Genomic DNA, 26,739 nt, shown 5'->3' with positions numbered 1-26,739 from the left:
TATGGTTGAGTATCAAAAAGAGAGTCTTTTTTTAGTGAAAGGTAGTGTGACAGTTTATTTACTCTGTTTAGTTTCTTTAACCCAGGATTGTCATCTTTGGCTAATCCCAGTTGAACAGTTAACTTCCTTACTTATAAGTCTAGAAACCTGGGAAAGCAAGGGATAAGCATATATGTGCCAAAAAGGTAGTTAGACCGTTATTTTATAGCTAGTTGAGATGGAAGAAATATATTTATATATGTAGATATATTTATTGACAAATAATGATACATAATCTATGAAATAGTGATACATAATCTTCACACTTTGTAACTGAAAATCTCCTTGGCTATTACAAGCATTTTATAATATCAAGTGTAAATCTTAGCACTGATCTGAGATGCTGGTAGTAATTAGAAACTGTATCACTATGTCTTCCTGTCAATCTTTCTGTACTATCATTCCATAATAGTCAAAAAGGGTGGATGGATTATGTTTTTTACAGAGTCCAGATTCATATGTAATGTCTGGAGACATGTGTAAGTATCAGTAGAAGATTGAATGAAATAAATTAATCTCATTAAATATGGCATATGTGAAAAGTCTGTCCTAGTTAGTGTATGTAGCATTAGCTGCCATTCCAGCAGCTGGGAAAGCTTTGGTACTCCAATACTTGGAAATAATCAATACACATACCATGGGAAATAATCAACTGCATTTAGGAACAATATTGATAACTAAAATGCCATTTGCTATTTTTATTTGGTTTTATTATATTTAGATTGTAATTTAACTACCATCTAATTAGTTTTAACTTAGTTCAATTGGAAGTAGTAAAACCTACTTACCTAATAAGTGGCACATGTCATAAAGACACATACAACCTCCTTATTTCCTCTAGGTCAGTCATGCATGAACTAATGAACTGAATTTTTGTTTCCCTACGTATTTTAAGAAAACGAATGCAATTTAATTTGTCCTTTTCCCTCTCCCCAAATCAAAACACAGATACAAGCTTTTTTTTTTCCCTAGCTGCATTCTTAACTGTTAAAATATCCTAAAGCACTTGATCACGTTGCATTTTAATTTCCAAGTCATGTGTTGTATTAGTGAAGTGCACATGTTCCTGATTTCAGCTGAAAGTTCTCAGTCTGTTTAGCAGAACACCAGGCTGGCACAAAAAAGGTCCTTGCTAGGTCAAAGGCCTGAAGTTTACATCTTTCTTAAATCTGACTTTTGTAAAAACTTAAGAAGCACGGGTCAGGGCAACTAGCTGATGGCATTGCCTCTTACAGCCACTGATTAGATTAGCCCAACATTTATCAACTACACAGAGGCTAACACTTAACCTTTTAGCTGAAGAATTTTGATGTGTTCTTATTTTTTTCATGAGGATGTTACTGTCCCAAAGTGTCCCTTAAAGCTTTAGTGCAGATTTTTTTCTCCCATTTAACTAACAGGCTTTAAACGCTGTATAATTCAAAATGTGGTATTTATAATTGTGCTTTTTTTTTAAGGGTAGAGGTTGAGTAATTTTGCCCTGGCATAATGTTTTTCTAATATATTGTTATTTTATCTGTTCAGTTCTAAGATTTTCCTTTTATGTATTCCATTTGCCTAGATTCCAAGATGTAATTTATAGTTAGTTTGAATTCTAATTGCTTTTCTTATTCTAAATCATTAACTGAGAAATATTTACAATAGGAGTTCTTGTTAGAAAATATGCAGTAACTTACTACTGTGGGTTTGCCTATTATCTGTTACCCATATTGGACCCTAACCACCTGAGTTTTGAAGACAAATTCAAGTCTTTGCCAGGAGAAAAGTTGCCATGATTCCACATCTTGCAGTTGGGATTCAAGGTTTTCCTTCCATGTTGGAATTTGGGGTCTATAAGTGATATATTTTGTCAGTTACAAGTGTGATCATCTCTCCAGAGAGCTAAGCTAATCCCGAATTTACAGATTGATTGGAATAGTTGCAGCTCTTGCTGTGAGAAAGCAGCAGGCAGGTTACAAACTACCATGTTCATGGTAATTGCAGGATTATACAATTTCCACGTAGGCAACAACAAGGTCTCAATGCGTTACTGAGGTGAGTTGCAGGCAGCTGGGGACCATAGTCACCACAGATCTGCCAAGGGATCTTCCAAGTCCCAGGACTGGCTGAAACAGATTACAGCAGTGGCAAACTGTGATTTAACGCTTGGGGTATTGAAAACCCAGATATAAAAAAACTGGAATAACATTGAGTGTTCTATAGTAGAGTATTAAGAGATAGTATAATGTCTACAAGCAGTAGGTCACAAGATGTTTTTCCTTACTACTTTTACCTGGGAATGTTTCTAGCTTTAACTAACTTTTGCCCACTATGGTTTAGTTTTGTAAATCCTGACAAGTTATTGAGCAGCTGGAACACAGGACCCATTATTGCCCTTTGACTCCATGCGTGCTACTTTGTGTTGCAAACATCAGGTGAACACAGATTTCCATAGGACCCCACATCAAGAGTACAGGTTAGGTATGAGGGACACATGGGAGCGTGTGACCACATTTCTCAACCATGTGCTAAAGTGTACTGATAACAATAGAGAGGATCATCAGTGGGCTAGAATAATATCTGCTGCTTCTCCTACTTAAAAAGACGTATAAAAGCTCCAATCTGAACAATTACTAACTCTCATTACCCTCTAAATATGTGGAATGAGAATTTCTACAGAGGCCAAATTTCATAAGGCCTGATGTAGGGCATAGGTCCTTTTCATTACTAGCAATACTCTTATCTCCTTCCTATGTTAATGTAATGTCAGTAAAGAAAGACTCATGAAATTGAACTAGAGAATGTACTGTTTGGTTTCTCTTTTGAAAAACTGAGTTTGTAAACAGGACAGAGAACACTAATGTTTCCTGAAAAGAAAAAAAAGAAGTGAGGAGGTAGGGAGAAATTCCTATTTATGTGCTCCTGATTTCTTAAAACCAGCTTTGAGGAGTAGCAGTATTTTTAGTCTGGTCTTCACTTGCCCTCCGTCTGTATACTTGAGCTCCATGCCCTGGCTCCAGCCTGAGTATTTCATGGCAGACCATCATATCCATATCTGTGTAAGCAAATTGTTCTTGTTATGGTCCCACTAGTAAAATCAGTTATCTTAGAGCTGTATTCCAACATCTGGGGGTGGAAGAGTAGCCTGACAGCAGTAATGGAACAAATCAAGACACAACTTAATACCAAACATAAAAGTTTCATTAATCTGGAAGAGAAACAGCAGAAGAAAGACTTGGAATTTTTTATTACTGAGTCTCATGTTATCTAGTCATATGTCAAAAATTTATTTTCCTGCTTAAATTAACCCTTTGATATAGCCAGATGGCTTCAAAGCAGAATTATTTTGAATCAGTTGAGTTATTCAAAGCAAATAATGTTTCCTAAAAACATTGTTTCCTAAAATTAATTACATGCTTTGTAGATGTTTAGTCTTAGCACTTATTTCAGTCTCACTATACATTACAAAGTCAATTTTAATTTAAATTATTATAATTGAAAGTGATTATTTTATTGTTAGCAAGTGAAATGCAGAACAGACAAAATGTTTAGGTTTAGTCACGTTGCGGTTACTGAAAAAATGCAGAACAGACAAAATGTTTAGGTTTAGTCACATTGTGGTTACTGGAAATTAATATACTGCATTCTAAATAAATTGAAGTCGTTTGAAACTTCCCAGATCCTGGAAAATAATAATCCTGTTTTATGAAAAACACATCCAATATGACAAAACCTGAGTGTAAAAAACATGGACGTATTCTGTAGCACAGAAAAAGTGGTGGATCATCACTGTTATAACTGGAACTATCCAGTGTAGTTTCAAAACACAAAACCACAAATATGGTAAATGGAAAAGAAAAAAAAAAAAAAAAAAAGTAGTAATTGTCTTTTATAAGGTAATACTGCTTAGGGTGAAAGTTCTGGAGAGGAAGCCATATGAGGGGCAGCTGAGATCACTTGTTTTGTTCAGCATGCAGAAGCAGACACTGCAGGGAGACCTTGCTGCAGGTCTTGTGAGGGGCAGAGGAGGGGCTGGCACTGATCTCTGTGGTGGCTGTGACAGGACCCCAGAGAATGCCCTGAAGTTGTGTCAGGGGAGGCTTAGGTTGGATATTAGGGAACGGTTCTTCACCCAGAGGGTGGCTGGGTACTGAACAGGCTCCCCAGGGCAGTGGACTCAGCACCAGCCTGACAGAGCTCAATGGACAATGCCCTCAAGTACATGGTCTGGTCATTGTTAAAATGTATATGATATAGAAGATACTCAACAATCTTATACTTCCCTCCTTAAAGCAACTAAAGTATTATCTTCTAAATTAAGCACTTTGTGTAATCAGGTACTTTCAGTAGAAGAGAGTTATAGCACACAAGAAATGTTTTGAGTCATTGATTGTATCAGACTAACAAATTAAAAATTTTGGCCAGGATTTCTAAACTCCTAAAATTCCAGTTTTCCAAACTGATTAGTGAGAGTAAAAAACTATTTGGCAATGAACTTCAGTTAGTATAGCAGAAGTGAAGAGTGGTTGACTTTTGGCCAAGTTATAAATGTATTACAAAAATGCCCATTTTAACAACATTTTCTGTATTGTTTTGTTCTTAAAAGTCAGTCATTCAGAAAATATACAGCTTTCTTTTTACACAGTTCAATGTCTTGCCAAAGTCAGTTTATTCTGTAATAAAAGTTTTACTACAATATTCATATTGATTCTGCATGTATGGAATCAACTGCTATACTGAAATTAACTTTGTATGATCTGTTCAGTTTACAAAACAAATTAAAAAGTAGCCCAGAACAAATATTCACGTTTCTTTTATATATTGGGTTGTATTCCTAATGAATTTTAATTCTAAAAAGAAAGTATTTGCCTTCGTGGAATTCAGGTAAATCTGTGAAAGCAGTCACACTTTTCTCTGAAAAGGGAAAATTACTCCTATTTATCCTATGTTTTTCCTTAATCAATTTAATAAATTTACACTTTAAATTTAGTGGAAGGGGTGCAGGAGTGGAAAAACAAACCATATTTCTTTTAACATGGATTGTCCAGAAGGTAAAATGTTTGGATTAGAAAGCAGGGGTGGTGCACAGAGTTGGTTGTAATGTTACTCAGGTCTTCACTATATTTGCCTTGTCATGAGGAAAATCAAAATTTAGCCAAGGTTACTTTAATATAGAGCGTCCCGTCATAAGCATACTCTCTTTCACCTGCATATACATTTATTCATGTATATGTAAGCATATCTATAACTGTGCTGGTTTTTATGTTACCACAGCAATATATAAATCATCAGGTTAGTGCTATTCTGACTTTATTTCCTGGGAATCTTTTCCTATATAATTTATAAACAACCTTTAAGTTAAAAGACAGGATAGAGAACTGGAAGGTAGGTATGGAGTTGAAGTTGTCTGTCTGAATACGTTTCATTTGTTATGAAACTTACCTCCAATTTGGGGTGTTGTGGGGTGGGTGGTGTAATGATTTGTCTATTTTCCACATTTTTAATTTGGGTTGCTTTTTAATGTATGGATCAGTCTTGCACTTTTTGTAGTCTAAATGTCGATAGCATTGTTCATGGAGATCAAACTTCCTACTCATTTTTTGGTGTCTTTTAACATATCCTGTCAGCTGAGCCATTAAAGCAGAACTCTCAGAAGATATATATGCATGCTTGAGTATATTAACAAAGATAAGCAAGTACTAAAAATCTGAAAAGCTTCATCAGACTGTGGTGGAGATAAGTCCAAAACATTCCTTTTGGTTATTTGATATCAAAATGACCTGTTTCTTTGATTTCTTACAGTACTTTTCTTTCTTTTATTTAAAATAATCATTGTCACTCCAGAAAATTTGTTGAGGAATTTTTTTGTTGGCTGTTTGTGGCAGTTTTGGACAGAGAACAAAGTTTTCCTAAGTTTCAACATTGCTGCTGTAAAAGTCAAAGTGAAATGTCTGCTTCAGTCCGGCTGAGAATATATCAATTATTTGGGTGAACTTGAAATGTTTTCCCTCCCGTAATTTTTAATAAAGCAACAACTGCAGTTCTGCAATGCTCTATTTTTAATGTGCATAGCTGTTGTGGTGCTGGAGAATCATATCCCTTCCTTCACTCTTCTTTACTACTTCATTGGAATTAAAGGAGTCTAACCACATGCCAACTTTTTAAAAGAAAGGGGAGGGGGATCAGGGGGAATGCTATTTAATGTTGAAATATGTTTCAGCACACTAAACTGAAAAATTTCTTCAAAAATACCTTCATTTTGGTCCAAAATCACTACATTTTAATGTTGCTATATCAAAACATATTTGAGTTCTTTTGTTTGGGTTAACTTCTGTGTTAAAACTATTCATTTTGAGTCTGATGTGAAATTGAATGTTACTCAGACAAGTAGTGAGTGGTACAGCTCATTCTGCATTGCTTCTCTGGTGTCTGCACAATAAAGAGTAACAGCTGGAAAAGTAACTCCCTGGGACCAAACTGAGTTTTGAGAACATTATAACAGGGTTTTGTTAGAAATACTGTTTACTAAAGATCCACCTGAGATCACCAAGTTACTGGTAACAGTAACTATAAAGAGGCATCTAATGTCATCCCTGACTTCTTAGAAAGTCCAATAATCCTCAGATGTGATTAGCAGCTGGTAATTGCAAAATTTTTTTCATCTCTGAAATCAACCTTTTTTTCTATCAAATTTATGGAAGTACAAAGAAGCATTCATTACCTACTGTTAAATGTAATTCTGACAAGTCATGCATCACAAATATAATTCATTAACAACTGTTATTTTGTAATTCTATATAACTTTGTTTTCATCTCATCCCATTTCTTGCATTGACAACAATTTGTGATATAAAATACAAACGGAGTTGCTGATCAATGACTAAAATACATGCTGATATAATCAAAATAACATAAAAACAGAGGATCCATTAAGTGCGGATCATAATGTATGCCAGAAATTAAAATAAACAACTGAGAGATGCTGTAGTGTTGTGAGAGACTTTAGTACATCTGTTTACCTTCCATTCATGTAAGGGAGTATGAATGAGAGGGAATGCTTCAAAACAGGAGGAAAAATCTGAACTAGTAAACAATGTTATATATTGAGAAAAGAGAACTTTTTGTTCATTAATGTTTTCATTTTGAACTACTGCAATAATTTCCGTGTCATCATGCGGGCCCCTTGTTTTTTCATATCGCATCCTGTGAAGTGTCAGTTGACTGTCTCTGCCATAATGGGCAGAGCATTATTTATGAGGTACATTTTCTTCAATTGTATTTGGAAGGTCCCTATCATACAGTCCAGTGCCTGCAACTCCTGACTGAATGGTCAATATTTCTTCATTTGTGTTTTAGTGAGGTAATCAAAACCATTTTGCCCCCCACGTGTTGTGGAAAAACACCACATAATATAAACAGTTCAGTGTAATATATATGTATGTATTCACAACATCCTTAATGTTTACTTACTTTTTTTTTTTAAGATACCATCTATTTTAATGGTTTTATATTAAACCTACAAAGACAGAGTTATTGGCCTATCCTTAATACAGTCAGTGAATTATTGCTAGGCACAAAGTGATAAGTAAAGATTTTTATTATGATCTCTGAATTTTCTTGTAGCTGTGGTTTGTCAGACCTTTAACAATACCCTCCCAGGAGCTGGGAGGCTGTGGTTTAATATGGACTAATGCACATGGCACAGCTTTTACATTAGTATTATTTTTTCAATGTGTTGCATTGAAATTGTATTTTAAAACCAGGCAAACTATTGATGCTTTTATTGAAAGGACTCATTTATTAAAGAAATATTTTAGTCTGTTGACATTTCGTCATCAAATAACAGTAAACATAATACACATTTCCCATAAGACCATTCTTGAGAGCCAAATATTTACCCCTCACTTATTCTAAAGGTAGCATTAATTTGTGAGAGGCTGGGCATGACCCAGCCATGGGCACTCCCAGCCCAGAGAGCCAAAGGTGTCCTGGGCTGCATCCAGAGCAGCGTGGGCAGCAGGGCAGGGAGGGGATTCTGCCCCTCTGCTCTGCTCTGCTGAGACCCCACCTGCAGGGCTGCACCAGCTCTGGGATGCCAGCACAGCAAGGACATGGAGCTGCTGGAGAGAGTCCAGAGGAGGTCACAGAGATGATCAGAGGGATGGAGAAACTCTCCTGTGAGGAAAGGCCCAGAGAATTGGGAGTGTTCAGCCTGGAAAAGATAAGGCTTCAGGGTGATCTAATTGTGGCCTTCCAGTACCTGAAAGATAGAGAGGGACTTTTTACAAGAGCATAAAATGACAGAAGAGAGAATGGTTCCAAACTGAGAGCAGGTTTATCTTAGGTATTAAAAGAGCTCTTGTCAGGGTGGTGGGGCACTGGAACAGGTTTCCCAGAGAAGCTGTGGATGCCCTACCCCTGGAAGTGTTCAAGACCAGGCTGGATGGGGCTTGGAGCAGCCTGATCTAGTGGAAGGTGTCCCTGCCCACAGCAGGGGAGTTGGAACTGGATGACCTTTGAGGTCCCTTCCAACCTAGACCGTTGTATGATTCCATGATTGTAATATCTACTCTATGTGCAAGACAACAAAAAGATATGTTTAAAGATGACCTGGTTAACATAGAGTGGTAACTCAGAAATATACCAAAATCAGTTTGGTCTCTACTTTGAAGTACTATTTTTAAAACTGATATTTAATTTTCCAGTTCATCATTTTCATTTTAGTAATGAAAAAACTTTGAACTATCAAGCATGTCTTCCTGACAATCTCTCAAAATTGTTAAAATCTAGTGAATATAGAAGTTGTTAAAGTATACAAAATTTAAAAATACATGGACTGTTTAACTATAAGTTGGCCCAACATGAGAATTACTGATTTTGTCAGATGCATCTAGAAATCCTTAAGTTAACAAAAGGTAAAGGATTTCAAAGTCATTTTAGTGTTAAAGATATTTCTTGTAAATTGAGATCCTCATATTTAAACTCACCTTTCTGATGGTACAATAAAATCGTTGAGTTTGTTTCTCTTGTTTTTTGGAAAAATCTTTAAAATACATACTTTGTTTCACTAAGCTCTGGGTACAAAACCAGGAGAAGTGGTTGCTTGCTCCTTACATAACTTGTCTTAGATCATTTATATTTCTGAAACTGCGTTAACATATGAGTGCCATCATTCAGTATCTGTTGGATTATCATCAGCCTTTGTTGCAAGTTTGTTGGCAAGTGCCAAGTAATGCTGAATGGGGATAATAATTTTGCTCTGTTTTTCTAACATTTGGGACCTTTGCTTCAATTATTGTCCAGTTGTTTCACACCACACTTCTGGTTCACATATCTTTCTACATTTTTGTTTTTACAAAGAGAAAATGTACAGTGAGAGTATGTCACTTTCATCTCTTATGCCTCTTACTTTTTAATTATCCCAAAAACAATGTAATGAAGAGGATTCTTTCTAGAAGCAATATATGAAAGTAGTTAGAAATGGTTCTTTCTTCACACTTTGAATCTGATATCTGACACTTTGTAGCTCATCCTTAAATATTTTTTGTTCTGTGATTGGACAAATAAAACAAAGGAATCGAGTGTACGTTTCTTCTAGAATAGCTGTTCTCTTTTTTCTCATTCAATTGGTAGGTGACTAAAGAAAATTACCTCTGTATGCATCTCTGTAATTCAGTTTTAGACATACTGAAGCATAAATTCACTCACTACACAAACACTAAGTTAAGAACAGTAATAAAGTGTGTGCATAAAATGGGATTTTTGCTGTCACATTTGATTCAGTTGCTATTGCTTTGTTCAGTTTTACTGTTAAATTTAGTTCTATTTGTAAGCAAAAACTGTTCAGCCCTACTCAGCTATTTTTACTGCAGGCAAGCTTGTTGGGGATGGCAGGGATTGCATTACATTCCACCTGTCATGTTTTGCCTCTGCCAGGAAGTTGGTTTACGGGCACAACCTCTCCATTGAGAGTTTTGTGCCTTCACTTACCATTAGATTTGTTGTGAGCTTTATGCACGTAATATTCACAATGAGTCCATTTCTCTAGGTATGATAGACATAATAAGAGGGTCACTTGGTCCAGAAACCTTTTATGAGCTATGTACCTTACAACAAGGACCTTGAGAAGAATTCATAATTTTTTTTTTATTTTTTTTTTTAAAGGGGAGGAACATGGTATATAAAGTGGGCGATTGGCATGGGTATTGCGTAAAGATTATTTTTTTTCTCCCCCGAGAACTAGTACAAGGATCTAGTGATGATGCTATTACAGATTTCTGAGGTTTGGTGGTGGTTTCATTTCTTTCAATGTACCTTTGATTCTCTTTTCTTTAGGCTTGAGGATTAGGCAGGAGTAATCTGGATAACACTGAACCAGAAGAGCTTGAGGTAGTGGTATGTTGTAAAAACAAAAAGTGAAATTAGAAAAGTTGCAAATACTTCTTCAATTAGAAAAGTTTTCCTGTCTTTATGTATTTAACTACCAAGTGTAGAGGACCTTTGCAATTTGAAGATGTTAACTTTGATAAAAATCAGACAAGGCATTATTATTTATGAAAAGTAAATTCTTAAGCTATGTCTGTGGGCAAATAAGCATGGTTCAAATTCATAATGTTCATTTCAAAAGAAGATTTATTTTAATCTTACATTTTTTTAAACTCTTTCTTTTCCTGCATTCTGGGTGACTTTCTGGTATCTTGTTTTATAAATATATGTCATATTATACAGACATTTGTCTTTTTTCCTCAGGCAGAAAAAAGACATTTGAGTCTGTTTAATTCTGTTAGCAGTGGTGATATCATTCCAGATTGCATGAGAGTGCATTTTCTATTACTAGTTTTATGTACTACATTCAGAAAAGTGTAAGGTTTTGTCACTGTGTCTAATCCCCAGCTGTGATAAACACTGTATCTTGTAACCTATTTGTTAAACATACTAAGTGGAATTTTAAAATAATTTAAAGGTCCCACTGGTCTCACTGGAAGTTTTTTCTAGACCCAGTGCATTAGTCTCCCTGATGTGTTGGTGGAGGACAGTACCTTTTCCTAGGCTGGAAAGACCAAATTCATTTCTTCATTCTTCCTATGAAGAACTGTTGCAGTATGTTTCTTGTTAATGTTATGTTCTGTTATTCTGTTATTGCCCGTGTTGATGGTTTGGTCCAAATGAGACCCTCCAACCCCATGTTGTCAATCTACCCTGAGTCTCCTGTCAATCCCTCTTAGGCCCACTGCATGCTTGGAATTCCTCTTCAGAAATCCCCTAAACTTTGACATTTGATTAGTCCATGTGACCAAATTTCACCCCCTACCTCTGTTATTGGATGATGATTTTGTGAACCCTGCCTGTTACCCTCCCCAGGATAGCTCTGATTAGCTGATGCTTTGTACCCTCCCTTTGAACTGCCTCCCTATTTCGGCTGTTGCACACTTGCATTTTCTGTCTTTTGCCCCCAAGATTCCCCAGAGCAATAAATCCTCTATTCTCCCATGCAAAAGGCCTCCCTCTAGTCCTTGTCTCCTCAGAGCACAGACTGACAGCCAAAAAGCCATAGAGCAAGTGCTCTAGTCACACCTTGGGTCATCCTACTCTGGGGTGTGACCCACTCCTGTCACAGGCCAAAGTGATAGAGCCAGATCAGCTCTGGCTCAATGCAATAAAGAACTGTTCTTTTTCCTGGACAGTGCAGTAGCCTTGCTCCATATCTGACTATTATGTGTCTTTCTTGAGCTGTGTGCAGTTTCCAGATGAGGACTAAGCAAGTCTTCAAAAAAATACAGTATTTCTAGATTTGTACTGAAAATCTCTGTCCCAACACTTCATATGATTATTTTGCCCTTTCTCTAGCTGCATTACTTTGTCCCTTTACTGCAGAGAAGGACCTGGTGGTGCTGGGGACAGGAAGCTGGCCATGATCCTTATGGCCATGAAAGCCAATGGGATCCTGGGCTGCCCTAGGAGGAGCATTGGCAGCAGGTCAAGGGAGGGGATCCTGCCCCTCTGCTCAGCCCTGGTGAGGCCTGACCTGGAGTGCTGTGTCCAGTTCTGGGCTCCTCAGGACAAGAGAGACAGGGAGCTGCTGGAGCTGGTCCAGTGGAGGATTCTGAAGATGATGAAGGGACTGGAGCATCTCTCTTAGGAGGAAAGGCTGAGGGAGTTGGGCCTGTTCAGCCTCAAGAAGAGATGGCTGCGAGGGGACCTCATCAAGGTCTGTCAGTATCTGAAGGGAGGGTGTCAGAGGATGGATCCAGGCTCTCCTTCCAGGTACCAGGCAACACAGTGGGCAGAAACTGAATCACAGAAAGTTCCACCTGAACACAAGGAAGAACTTCCTTACTGTGTGAGTGACTGGGCACTGGAACAGATTGTTCAGAGAGGTTGTAAAGTCTCCCTCACTGGAGATACTCAAGGACTTCCTGAACACAAGCCTGTGCCATGTGCTCTAGGATGACCCTACTTGAGCTGGGAGGTTGCACCAGATGACCCACTGTGGTCACTTCCAACCTGACCCATTCTGTGATTTCTTTTAATTTTTTTTTTAATTATGTATTTACACAGTAGCAATCTAAATATAGTATCTGGTTTGGGTTTGTTTAATTTTTTAAAAAGTGGAATGCAGTTTGGGTTCTTCTAATATAAATCTTGCAGGTCCTGCAATATATAAGTAAGGTATTCTGCAATTGCACAGTTGTCTTTAAATGCCCATGAGGAAGAAGTTTTACTAGGTTTTATTTATAGTTTTTTATAGTCACAGGACAGACTTGTGCAAAGTAAACCAAAATGAAAGCATTCAGATTATTTTACCCACAGTGATGACATGTTACTGCTTATATTACCTCACAGCATGTCACAAGACATCATTACATGCTACTGAGTTTTATTTCATTTTTTCCAGAATCTCATCAAGGCACTTCAGTTTAAGTATATCAAAAATTAAAAAATCACTCAGAATCACAAAGCTCTTTAAAGTCAGATTTCCATAAATTTGCACAGTACTAAACACTGGTGGTGTTAAGCAAATGAGAGCAAATAAGTACATTAAAGTGGAAACATTATTTAAGCAAAGAGAAGCTGTTCTGTACCGTTTCTATCATTTTCTATGTGGTCTGACTTAATTTTTTTTTTTAATTAAAGAATGGTTCAAAAGTGCCTGTAGGTAATCAAGAAATTATAAATTAATTTTTAATTCTTATTTTTGCTAGTTCAGCTGGAATTATAGTTCTCTTAATCTCCTGAATTTACCATTTTTCTGCTGTTGCCATAGTGAAATCAGGTAGAACAGGCAAAGCTGTACTTCTTCTTCTCTTTGAACTTAACTAAAAATAATGCTTAATCTATTGGTATGGCTTTAGAAATAGCTTTTAAAAATGTTAATGTGGATTTAGCAACTGTGGAAACAGAGATATTCTGACCTCAGACTGCAAGTCCTATTTGCCCTCAGCAAAAATGCAATGCCTGTGCAAGTTTTCCTTTAGCAGTTTATCTTAGTGCTTTAGACCTAGGGAGGCTTGAGGGAAAAAATGTATGCAGACCTGCATCAAGTTATACATCTTGATGTGTACTTCTGAGCAGGGAAGGACTTTAGGGCAGCTGATTTTTGTGGCAGCACAGCTTGTTTTTGTAACCAGGGCAGAATATACCACACTATTTCAGGTGATAATCAGTTTGCATCATTTAGCCTGATGAAAATAACTTTGTCATTGGGTCATTCTGCATAACAAAGACTTAGTACTGAAAAGCTCTAAATACCATTGAGAATTCATCTCCTTCTTCAGAAGGATGGTGCCAGACTTGACGGGTGTATTTGTATTGGTGTGTGGTAATATGTAACATCTAACTGAGGTATACTAGTCTGCTGTTCACAAACCTACAAAGTTGCCTCCAGCATAGAAATACTGATTTGTAAAAATGTGATACTTCAAATGTACAAAAAGACATTTTGAAATCTTTGGCATAAGTCAATAGTTGATACGGAGAGATCCTAGAAGTTGAAGTAATTGAAATTGTGTAAATGTTCTCTGAGTGTTAAATGAGATGGAGTTGTTCTCTCTTCCCTCTTTTTTATTGACTCTATTTTCCTCTTCTTGCTGTGTGTTTTTGGAGTTTGGTTGGGGTATTTTATGCTTTCCAGTTAATAATGGTGTAACTTGAACAGAACAGGAAGACCCCCACCTCTTTTGCAAGAGTGCCATAAACTGAGGGGACTGACAAGAATCTTTTTATTGTCTGTGTTGGTCTTCCATTACTCAGTTCAAGTTGAAGGTGTCTTCAACATATTCAGTAATGTGTACTGAGGTCGGAGCATATGGAAACCTTATGTCATCACCTCTCCTTAAGCTGCATTATGGCTGTTCCTGACAAGTGGATTTCTGTGAGAGACAGCTTTCTTGAGAGGTTCCTGTGGAATTCAGGAACCATTTTAAACTACTGTCCTTCCTTACGTTTTGGATGCATGGTATTTTTTGATATTGCAATCACAAATATAAGGACTGGAAAATAAGCACTTTAAGGGACAAAAAAACTTGCTATTTTTGGCTAACAAGAGAGAGGGAGAGACAGCTGGTCAGAACAGATACTAATCTTATCACTTAATTTACTTACTCTGAGCTTTTATGCAATGTAAGAAACAAAAAACAACAAAATGACTGTGTTCAGGTGGAAGTTAGCCAAGTCTCAGAAAGGTTGGTAAAACTCATTATTCATGACATTTCAAGCCACCTTACTCAAGCTTAATATATCTTTGAAGGGAAAAGTGGTGTTTATTTTCCTTCTTATTGTTACTTTATTTTCTATTAGTTTTTCTTTTGTCTTAAAGGGAACAGAAATTGAACAGGACTAGGAGCTCAATAGGTCACACTTCTGTTTTGTTTAAAATGAGACTGCTGGTGTTGTCTTTGATGCCCTTAGATGTCTGCCAACCTACAATATTCATTTATCTAGCAATCTAACAATTGCATGGCAGAGAAAGGGAAGGGAAGGGAAGGGAAGGGAAGGGAAGGGAAGGGAAGGGAAGGGAAGGGAAGGGAAGGGAAGGGAAGGGAAGGGAAGGGAAGGGAAGGGAAGGGAAGGGAAGGGAAGGGAAGGGAAGGGAAGGGAAGGGAAGGGAAGGGAAGGGAAGGGAAGGGAAGGGAAGGGAAGGGAAGGGAAGGGAAGGGAAGGGAAGGGAAGGGAAGGGAAGGGAAGGGAAGGGAAGGGAAGGGAAGGGAAGGGAAGGGAAGGGAAGGGAAGGGAGGGGGAGGGGAAGGGACACAAGAATATGTAGTCCAGCTGTCTTCCACTTTTTTTCAACATGTATTTCTGTGAAGAAAAATGTTAATACTAAGTGGTTTTACAGTCTTGCAGACTTCTGCCTCAGTTCTCATCAGGCATGGATTGTAATATGTCACTGGCTAACTCAATGTGCCATTGCTTTTAAAACTTCACAAGTGATAACATTTTCCTCTGATTCTTCCTCTCCCTCCTTCTGGGCTCACGTACATTGCCATGTATATTTTTATGTCTTCCTTTTGAGGGTAATTCTGTACCTTGATGGTGAGCCCAGAAAAGTTCAGTGCACAGTAAGCAAAGAAAGCTGAAATGCAATTTGGTTTAGTATTGGTATACACTGAGAAAGAGTAACTAACTTATAAATGAATCTAAATAGCATGAAGTTTTCAGAAGGTGCATGTGGTGGAGCTCTATGTGTAGATATATAAATATTTAAGAAGAGAGAAGACAAAAAAGGGAAGTAGATTTCTTTGCTCATCCACAGTTATGCGCTTACTTCACCTAATAATGAAGGTAACTCTACAGATTGCCTTCGTGGTCTCCTTGAGTCTCTGAAACAGTCTCCAACTTTCACCATGTGAAAGTATCTCTTCTGGGAGACTGGATATTTTGCAGGTGATACATAAGACTTGTATATTTCAGGATGCACTCCTTTCTGGATAACAATTAAATCCCAAATTGTTTTCAGATATGAAGTGGGGTGGGACCAGTTTGGATTGAACAGATACTGGATATATGAATCAACTGAGAGACAAGCTGAGGAGCCTCAGGCATTAAAAATAAGTGTGTACCAGGCACGCTTAAATTAAAGTTTGCCAGTGGATTCCAAAGGCAGAATATTCAGGGTCAGAGGAGGTGTTTGCCTTCCTTCGGGGTGGGCATCAAGTGCCACTGTAATGGGCAGCAAAGATACCACTTCCTTTTTTATCTGTTCCCTGCTTAATACAGATAGGTGACTTACATTTTGAGAGACAGTAAATTTAAGTACAGCATCACACATAAAATGCTTCTGCCTGTCAATTATGGGCAATAGTGTGTTTGGTAGTTAACTGCTAAGCAGCATTGTGGGGAGATACTCAGTATGATTTACTATCTGGTCTTCTAATTCTCTGATCTGGGAAGTTGGAACCACAGATGAGCTGTCCTCCATTTGTTAATTCATCTGTTACATTGTTTTTTTTATTGCATATTTGTGTATAAGGATTTGAAGATACTGAATTGTCTAATAATTCATTCAAAATGTCTTGAGATAGCTTTAATGCTGGCTACGAGATTTATGCTCAGCAAATAGTAAACACACAGGTGCCTTTATTTATCAAAATACATAGTGCCTTTATTTATCAATATTTCTGCTATCAAAATTTGCTTAGCAGCTTTTCTGGTTAGTTTGGTTCTGGTTTAAAATAGTTATTAAAGGAAAATCTAATTCTGTAAGAACAGTTCTGCCTCCTTGGTTAAATGCACTTTTGGCATATCCTGTCTTTCTGGTGAGCACTGACACCAGATAAACAGCTGCACAGAAAGAAAAGATTTCTGCAAACTATGAGGCACTCACAGATTATTCAGATATCATCTTGCACTGGCCTTAGGATGGCCTGTTACTTTCAGCCCTAAAAATAAACAACTGTTAATCACCTAGTGGCAACATGAGTTGACCAGCACTTGTGGCTGCCTGGACTTCAATCTAACAGTACTCAAAGGCTTTTCTCATGTTCTCTGTCACCCAGGATAAGAGGCAGTTTTCAGCCAAGCATTCCTTTGGGAAGGCTGCTGTGAGTTTAACAAAATGTTTGAAATAACCTCAGTAACTCCTCTCAACACTGATCCACATCTTCAAATGTGCAGAATCAAACAATAGTGCCCTTGCATCCACAGTCTCTGGGGAGCAAACTAATGGCATAATGTTTTCTAAGGGAAACTGAGTAACAAGCAAGTACCTCAAGAAGCAACATTCCTTGCCTGGATTTAATCAGAAAGTGATGCTTTCAGCAACAATATGTGGAACAGTTCTGCAGTGCAAGCAACCATCTTTGTTTCCTGCTTATTCAAAGAGTTCTGCCATTCTTACAATGTATTAACTGGTAAATACAAGTAGCACAAGTTAAAATAGAAGCAGCACTGCTTTAATAAGCTGGTCCTCAAGCTGCATAGTGTAGGATTGGAAGGGTGTTGCTGTTTTGAACAGGAACGCATTAATGGACTTGCAAAACAGTGGACAGTAAAACAATGTGCTGACCCTGAGTTATGAAAGACAAATAAATGATGCCACACCTAATGCAGAATAGAATATTAGACTTTCTCTACCAGGATGAAAATTTTGAAGCTTCTGAAAAAGATGTAAAAATTTTTTATTGTATTGTGCCTTTCAGATTTTAGGGTATTTTGGCTGAGCTTCTTTTGCTTTGTTATGTCCCTTATCCAGGGTGCCTGTGGTCACTTTGCCCTATATTGAAATGGTTAACTAATGTAGAATCTTTATATTTCTGAGAATATTGCATTTATCTCCAAGTTACCAAACAACATACTTGGAACACTGTCTGTTATGCCTTTTAGCCAGATGCTGGAACTATCTTCCCAGCCAGCCAAAATACAGTTTTCTGAGATGCATACCCAAGTGATCCCCACCAGAGCCAGAAACAGCCAGCAGTGTTAACTCACGACCCAGAAGGCCAAGTACATTGTGGGCTGCATTAAAGGGGGAGAGGCGGTGGAACAGCTTGCCAAGAGAGGTTGTGGATGGCCCTGGGAGTGTTCAAGGTCAGGTTGGATGGAGCACTGAGCAACCTGATCTCAGTGGGAGGCACCCCTGCCTACAGCAGGAGCTTGAAAGTAGATGATCTTTAAGGTCCCTTCCCACCCAAACCATTCTGTGATTTTCTGAAAAGATTGTGGCCTTTATTTCCATGAAGCAATCCAGCAACATAAGGGTTAAAAATCTCTTTTCTAAAATGTTGGTGTGAGTATCATGTTAATTTTCAATACATCAGCCCAATCCTGCAGTGCAGGCATAGGGTCACCATGTAGGTGTGTCTTTAGAGCACAAAACCTTACAATCTACTGTGCAAAGAAATCATCAACCTGATTTTTGAACGTGCTGAGACTGAAAGAAAAACATGTTGTACCTTAAGTACACACAACCACTTGAGAGTTGAGCATCTGGAATACTGTTAATAAACAAAACAAAACAAAAGTGTATTTTAGTAGATGTTAGGACATGAACCAACAGAAATTGAGAGATTCAAAGTTCACTCAAGGCTCTCTCCTCTTAATGACAAGCTGCCTTGAAGCCAGTATGTTTTCTTTCTCACTCACTGCATCAGTCTTCACTTAGAAAGCCTTGATCCTTGTAAATCACTGTAGCCTTAATGTTATTTAATCATAGTTTTTAAAAGTTAATTTCCATGAGAACTGCATTTAAAAAAAAAAGCCTAACTTGTCACTGAGGATTATAAAAATCCTTTATTTGCCTGGAGAACAGTACTCAGATCTGAATGAAGAAGTGTAAGTGAAGAATGTGTTTCGACAGTTTGTTTATTAAAAATGTATTATGCAGCTAAAAGTAATATTGTATTTATAATATTTTAATGACAGTGACTTGCACAGTTTCTGGTGCAGTCTATTAATACGCATTTAAAACTGTACTGTGGAAAATTCTAAAATATTTTAAATGCCCCCTTATGTCCACATAAATATCATTTGATTTGTTTTTATTTTTCAAAATGTCAAAAGCAATTAAATCATATTAAAAGCTTGATGAAATGCTACTTTTTGATTGAAGCCTCAACAGTCTCATTGCAGAGGTAAAAAGATAACTAGTGAAAAAGAAGTTCATAAAGATTTAATCACATCTGAGTGAGGTGTAACTGTAGAGAGAGAAGCCTGATATTAGTTTCCATCCACCTATTTTTCACCTGACAACTCTAACTTCCACATCAACTACATATATCAGTTCCTGGCATTCATGGAAATGCCTACCTTTCTCAGCCCAAAGAAATTCCCACTTTTAAGTCATAACCTCCTTGTACATGGGAGTCTCACAAAGTATTAGTAGACTTTGGTCTTTTCCTTGACTTCAGTAAAAATAAGACTTCCCCCAACTACTGTGGTAACATCAAAGCTTAAAGCAGATTAGGTTTTACTTGCTTAATTTTACCTTAAGCAGCGTGAACCGGATGCCTGGATCCTTGAGACGCATTATGCTGCTTGTCTGTGTGTGAGGCATGATGTAGTACTTTGTTCATGCCATGGACAAGTTTCCTATTAAGAGTATGTGATCAGAACTTGTTAAACTTTCTTGAGCCACACTTGCAAAAATTACTTTTTTTTTTATTTTATTTTTTGCACTTGCTACTGTTGGAAGTCTGTGTTAAGTAGCTTAAGAGAGTTGGGCACAAAAATATTGCAGCCTTATGGATTACAGGTTAAGGATCAGATTTTTAAAGCAAAAATTATCATTCAGTTATTTGATTTGCTAAGTACTGGATTTTTTACTCCTTTCAACTAGATTTGGTGAAGTCAAAGTAATTAGATGCTGTGTGTGTGTCACTGGATCACAAAATTGTGTTGAGGATTGGAAAACTGACAGTAATGATGAAACCCCACTGTTATCTTTAAATTGCATTTGGAGTTTTCAATATGCACTGTCTTAATGCACAAGTACCTTTATTTGATTTTAAAACTCTGTGTAAATGAACGATAGAAAAAAATACCTTGTTATAAACTATTCTGAATTAGGACTGCAGTAGCTGTTTAAGTGGAAAGTTTCTTGCTAATCGAAGTACATTTCTGAGCAGTGGCTCTTAAATGTTTGCCAAGATATATAATGCTGTGTCATCAGCAGTAGTAAACTGGTCTAGACATAAGGAAGCTGGCTGACTTATGCCAACTGACCTTATTTGAAAATACGGTCTGTAGATGTTGCCTACTAGCCTAGCTCTGCCAATTCCTAAATTTCTTCTGCTGACACAAATGTGACTTCTACAAGTGCATTAAAATAAAGCTGAGTGTCCTTAAACAGTAAACTTATTATGTATTGTTATGGGGGGGTTAATTATTTTATCTTCAAGGTTTATTAGTACTAGAAGTAAAGCCTGTTTACTCACAACTGTGATTCTGAAGAACAATCTTAAATTGACTTAGAATGTAATAACTCATTTGTGAACTTCTGTAATTCCCTTTTCCCAAAAAACAAGTAGTGCTGTGCAAATGGTAACGCTCTGGTTTTCTCCATACTTAAAAAGAAAAACAAGGAGACAAAGTCAGCTATTTAGCTGGCATTGAAAAGTGGGGGACCAGAATGTACTCCTTAAAAGACACATTCAGGTGTGACTTTGATAATTAAAATCACCAACCAGGTAGACTTATACCTTTGTAACATAAATCCATTGATGATGGATGAATCCATTTGATAAAATATATGTTTAAATGCATGCATATTAGAAATAATAATTCATATGCCAGCATTTTTGTATGAGAGTCTTTTGGAATTCAAATAATTTACATTATGCTGAGATGCATATAGAACATCTATAACAAATAGACTAATAATAAATGAACATTTTTATAAAAATGATTCCAAGTTCTTTCACATTTCTGTTCAGTATCAAGCAGTGTATTGAAAATGCATTTTTCATAAATGCGTTTTTCATAAAAGCACATGCAAGACTTTGTGATGGTAAAAAAAATCACCTCACAACAGCCACATGTCTAGGCAAATCCTTAGGAGGTGGTATGGACCTCACACAGACATTCCAGAAGACATTACTAGAATGTAGTTTCTCTTGAAAGAAAGTAGAATATGTGTGAGCCTACTAGGCCACTTTGATAAATAAATAAAAGTGTTTCTCTGTTCTAGCAAAAAAATGGTTCAACTGGAGGGCAAGTTAAATCCAGATTCGTATTTTACTTAGTTGTTTTCTTTCCCTTTTTTTTAAGTGATCCCTTATTTTGTTGTTGTTGCTGGTGATTTCTTTCTTAAGACAAAGAAGCATTTAGCTTTGGGTTATCTGAATTTTACCTTCTGGCTTTACAGAGTATCTCTGTGAAACTCCTTTCTAAAACAAAATTCAGTGTCTCAGGATTATCAGTGTACTACTTTAGCTATGGTTTTCTTTCAAAATTTATTTGAAATTATATGGTTAACCAATACAGCATTCCTCTGAACAATCTGAAATTAGTGCAAACCTGACTTACTTAGATCAAATAGTATTGTCAGGTGTTTTATCTAAAGAACTTGTTGAGACTGCAACTATATTTAACTATACTCAAACTGTATTTTCCTATCTCAAATGCTTCAGTTATTTCTTTGAAAGACACCATGTGCTGCCTTTAGTACTTAGACTAAATTTAATCATCTATATCAAGCCTAAATTTGGGCTAAAGCAATGCATGAGTTTTTGTAATGCTGCTCTCCTCTTGCCGTGCCTTGGAGTCAGAAGCTTGTGTGCCTCCCTTTTGGCACTTCTGGTACTCACACCCCAAGTGCAGCTGAGCTGGCTTTGGCTGCCTTGTAGTCAGTCACAATGCTAGTGTCAGAACCGGGCATTGACTAAACCAGGATTTAGGTAATGGTAGCTACCTATCTATTGGTTAATTTTTAAGTAAACTGATGCAACCTGTGTGGACGATTTTCACTTGCTATGTTTATTATGTTCTGAAGGAAGCTTGCCTCTGTATTTCCTCCTCATTCTATTTTTACTGCATGGAATCAACCAAGCCTTAGTTACTTGAATTTCTTCTCAACTTTAAAAAGAAACCCCTAATAAAAGTAAAGTTCTAAAAGCAGTACTTTCACTGGAAAAGCTAAAATAGCAGTTTTGTGTAAATTTTGGACGCATTCCTTCACACCTAAGAAGACAGGGAGAAGAAATACAAGCATATTTACAGGGATTTATACAATTTTCTAAGCAAGAAAAAAATCCATAGGAGTCCAATAGTTTGTTGCATTCTAAGGTTGATTTTCAATTTGAGCCAAAACTTTCTCCAGCATGTCTTTCATCTCAAATAAGATAACTTGGCCTGTCTTGTACCTATACCGTTCTAGAGCCAATTGGTACATTCAGAGCTTTTCTGTGCTCCTCAGAGCTACTGAATGCATCCCCTTTCCATAGCAATACCAAGTATGCATTCTGTCATTTTAGTTTTAGTTCTCCTGTGCAAACCGTAGTCAGTCACTTAACTTGTTCGATGTTACCACTGATACAAGAAATCAATTTGTAGCTTGACTTTGTAATTCACAGCACTGACTTTCATTCCTCAGGGCGTCATATCTCCACTTGGGAAGGAGTCAAATTTTGAAGTATGGGTCTTACTTTTAGGTTACATTTCCCTATCTCATCCCCTTACACAAAAAGGTTAAGTGTCTTTTCAAATTAAGGCAGCAGTAATTAACCAGTGGCATTGTTTGTGGTTTGCCAACTCTGGGCGTTAATGAGAGAGAAATTAGCACTTAGCAGCAGGAGTTCCTGATAGTCAGTGGCAAATGCTTAATGTGCCAACAACTTAATTTTGGTCTTAAGTACTGCACTTAAGTGCAGCAAACAAAAGTATGGCACGGGTTTTTATGTGCTTATACACATGAGCTTTATGATATAGAGCTATAACAGAACGAATGACACAACAGAGTTGAAAAAGTGCAACCTAGGCAACACAGGGCAAACAGTTTTGCTGTAACACCACAGTCAGAAGCAGGATTGATGGATGTTTTCATGCCAAAGATGTACTTGCTCCTGCCATTAACAGTCTGCAGATGTTCTTGTCTATAATTTTATTATCATATTTTCAAATTATCAAATTCTGAACATAATTTTTAAGTACCTCAAAAAGTGTGCTTGAGCTGAGGTGATTTGCTCACAAGACATAAATTAGCCTTTTGAGGTGTCTTGAAATAGTAACTTTAATTAAAATTACAGTTTCAAAAAATAACTAAACAAATTACTTAAGCACAGTGCCACATTCATTTTATGGTGGATGGGGGATTCAGACTGCCACAAACTGAAATGAGCCCTTCAGAACTTGGGTGAGCAGCTGCTCATTAGCATCAGGGTTTTACCTGGCACATGTGCTCATAATGAGTAACTACTTGCATACATTTTGTACCTTCTGCCTTGCACAAAATAGCCCATTAGAAATGTAAGGTCTGCTCCCTGTTTTCTGGGGATTTTTGCTTTTAAAATAATTTTGGTTAGTATGTAAGTACATCCCCACCCAATTACCCATTTCCGTATTTGCTTGATGTTGGAACAGATGCATAGTCTGTGAAGTAACAAAAGTGGGGGCCCCTCCTGGGTCAGCAAACCGGTGCTGTCTCTCACCAGAGGCTGTGAGCATCAGTCCTTGGCTTCACTTGCCTTGGCTCCTCGCTGCTGCTTGGGTCTCCAGGCTTGTGGGCATAGTGAGGTTCTGCACATTTTGCCCCCTCAAGAAGCTTAAGCAAAGGACAGTGGAAAGAAATCCATAGAAGCTGAAGTTGTTGTCCAGCCAGACAAAATTAGGAATTGGGTATAGGCAGCATTGTTCTTCATAGTAACCACTTTTTAGTCTGTACTGTATTTATTGCCAGACGTGTTTGGATATGTTACTAGTACAACCAGATGTGTCAGAGTTTTAACCTTTCAACTTTCGAATATCACCTTTCAGTTGCAAAAAGCGTATTTGCCAGTGTGGCCTCATCTATGCTGAGGGTAATTTACTCTGCCACTGAACTGTGGCCACTTGGAGGTTGAAGAGTAGTAGCCATAGACCAAAATGTTACAATGCTCTGCAGAAGTTTCAGGCAAAAGAGTACCGCATCTAATTGAAACTGCAGGAGGAAGCCACAGGGGTTTCTTCATCCTTTGATGCCTATTCCATTACAGGAGCACATCAAATAGAGTTTTCTCTGCATTGTTGGAAAGAAACCACCCTCATGAAGCCAGTCTGGCACTACCCATGGCCTTGAGTGCTTTTACTGTGTGCTCAGTGGACATTTAGGTTACCATGCCTCTCCAGAACACATATTTATTATAATTAAACGTTAACAAAAATTGGCTACCATATTGCTTGAGTCCTGAGTACAACTCTGCATATAAACCATTACATGACATTCTATTGAACTTTTTCTTGTACAGACGGTACCTAACAGCTCATCCTGCACTGTTGGTTTTGGCAAGTTCACTGCAGCATATAATAAATCAAGGGAAGAAAAAGCTTTTTGGCCTAATGTTGTACAGACTGCTGTAATGTTAGACTACAGAAAGCAGTTCTGTTTTTAGACATCCTTTTACTAACCCAACATTCATAATTTATGATTCCACTGTAAAATTCCTGCAACACTACACCAGAAGTAGTGCTGCCCTTTAATTAAGTGCTCTCAGTAGGAAAAACGTGAAACTGATGTGCAAAACATATCGCAGTACACAGTGATTGATAGTGATTACTTCTTTATGAACCCAGCCTGAAGGTCTGAACTTCCTGATGGGTAAAATAGTCCGTGGGGCTACTTCCTGAGATAGCCTAGTGGGGATCAGTCAGAGTTAGCAATATCTGAGGAATTCCTGAGGCACATTTCAGAGCCATTGCAACACAAACTTTCTGTTTCTTCTGAATTGTGCTTTATGTTAATAATTACCTGAATAATAGCTCATTGTAGAGATTATACTTTAAGGATTCATTGTTATCTTCATGGTATTGTAATTTGAGTGAACTGGGACATGTGTAACCCTTGTGTCTTCCATGTCTGCACACACAATTCTGAAAGAGTAGGGTGCATGTCAAAAGAAGTTTCTCTATATATTGCAGTTACTGAATGTTGCATAGTATTTAATACATAGGTATTTCTTACTGACACATGCAGAATATTCAAAAGAAACTGAAACTGATGTAGATTCTATGAGTCTCTAAATAGCATTTTTATTCATGGAATCAGGTATTATTGACATCGATCAATTGCACATTCAAAATTTGAAAATTAAATGGAGGTTAAAGACTCCCTCCAATTTTGCAGTGGAGATACAAGATTTGTGTTGGAATCACAGAGATGGGAAATTGAAATTCCCCTAACAAAGTCACGTAAGTTCATTTTTCTTTTTTGTTTGATAGATTTGGCCCTGGATTAGTCATCTACTGGTACGGATTTATTGAAGAGCTGGACTGCCATCGTGAACGTGGCATCCTGCTAAAAGACTGCTTCCCTACTGACATTGTGACTCTGCGCCACAGCATGGCTCAGCGCTGATGTTGGGAGGAAGAGGTAAATCCGGAAGCAATTTTACTTTCCTGCAGTGTAAACTAATGGCAGCATCTGCCCTGAACTTCAGCTGAACTCCTGCTGCCCGCCCTTATGCTACTGCTGCTTTACACAAACATATCAAGAGTTTCTGTTTTGCTTCAGACCTCTGTTGTGATCAGCCAAAAAAGACAGACACAACCCACTCATTATCAGCAGTTCTGTCTCTGTCAAACAGCTAGTTTCGAGATACTCATAATCTTCCTTCCTTCCGGATGGCTTCTTCAAGCATTCTAAACAAAGACAAAAATGCAGAGGCTGAAAGGTGGAGCTTTCAATTCTTATGCCTGTTACAGTCACCTGTAAAATTAAGTGGTTTTTATGAATTCACTATGTGCTAGTGATGTGACTAAAACACTTACAGTGATGTGGAGATTTGGTGAAAACTGTTGTTTTGGGGCTTAAAATAATATAATGCAAAGCTGGTAAAGCCCAAGTGGTAAGAGGATCATGGCTGTTACAGTAAATAGCCAGATTCTGAGATAATAATTGGTGTATGTGTTTTGTCACTATCTGATTGTTAAAATCAACAATCCCAAGTTAACAGTTAAAAAATGGTTAGGGGATTTTGAGAGGGGGTGAAAGTGAAGAGCACAAGTTTTGTTTTATGTATATAAGCCTGTGAAGTTTGGGGGTAGTGTGGGGGAGGTTTAGTAGGTATTTTAATGACTCAAAAATACCTTGTGTTTTGTCTTTTTCTCTCCCTCACCCCCAGGGAATCTATACCTAGGAATTTTTCTCTTAACTGACTAAGGAAGGAATCTGTCTTTACTCCTATAGGTACTGAGCAAATTTCTGGCACATTGAAGTCCAAAAGAACAACGTGCAGGAGCTTTCTATGTGAGTTATTTCTGAAGGATTTCACCATCCTGGTATTCGAGAAGGGGAATTTTAAAAAAATGATAAAACAGTGCTTCATACTGGATCAGTTTCACAAGACAAATAAAGCACACAAATGGACAGAAGTTTCCTGTGTACTTGTTTCCTTGCAAGAGCCTTGTTTTTCTCTTCTTAGAACCACCAAGATCAAAAGTTCATTGAGGTGGGTGTTAGCCCTTCTTGAAGTTTTGGGTTCAATCTCTTCTTTTTCCATCCACATTGCCACTCAGAAGGGCAAGATTGGGTCTCAGGTTTGTGCTCTCAAATGTTTTTAATGAGACAGTGGCATATTGGGCTTGACGCACTTCAAT

General features: G+C 37.5%; 1 protein-coding gene across 6 annotated transcripts in view; it reads left to right on the top strand.

Moving 5' to 3' along the window:
• The window catches only part of CDIN1 (CDAN1 interacting nuclease 1), a 123,593-nt gene extending 97,079 nt beyond the window's left edge, over positions 1-26,514 (top strand). For 4 of the 6 annotated variants that reach the window (XR_015288616.1, XM_086895329.1, XM_086895331.1 and 1 more), the window contains 2 exons: positions 25,363-25,513; positions 26,330-26,514. Coding sequence is in view for 3 of the 6 variants with exons in the window: in XM_086895329.1 (XP_086751455.1) it covers positions 25,363-25,498 (136 nt within the window). In the remaining 3 variants the exon portion in view is untranslated. Of the gene's footprint in view, positions 1-10,353; positions 10,411-25,362; positions 25,514-26,329 lie in introns of all 6 variants that reach the window. The other 2 variants (XR_015288614.1, XR_015288615.1) reach the window with 2 other exon arrangements.
• Positions 26,515-26,739: the final 225 nt, after the last annotated feature.

This window comes from Cyanistes caeruleus, chromosome 6, assembly GCF_971803275.1.
Source record: "Cyanistes caeruleus chromosome 6, bCyaCae1.hap1.1, whole genome shotgun sequence".
NCBI lineage: Eukaryota > Metazoa > Chordata > Aves > Passeriformes > Paridae > Cyanistes > Cyanistes caeruleus.
The sequence above is the reverse complement of the archived record's forward strand: the minus strand, read 5'-3'. Positions and strand labels throughout refer to the sequence as shown.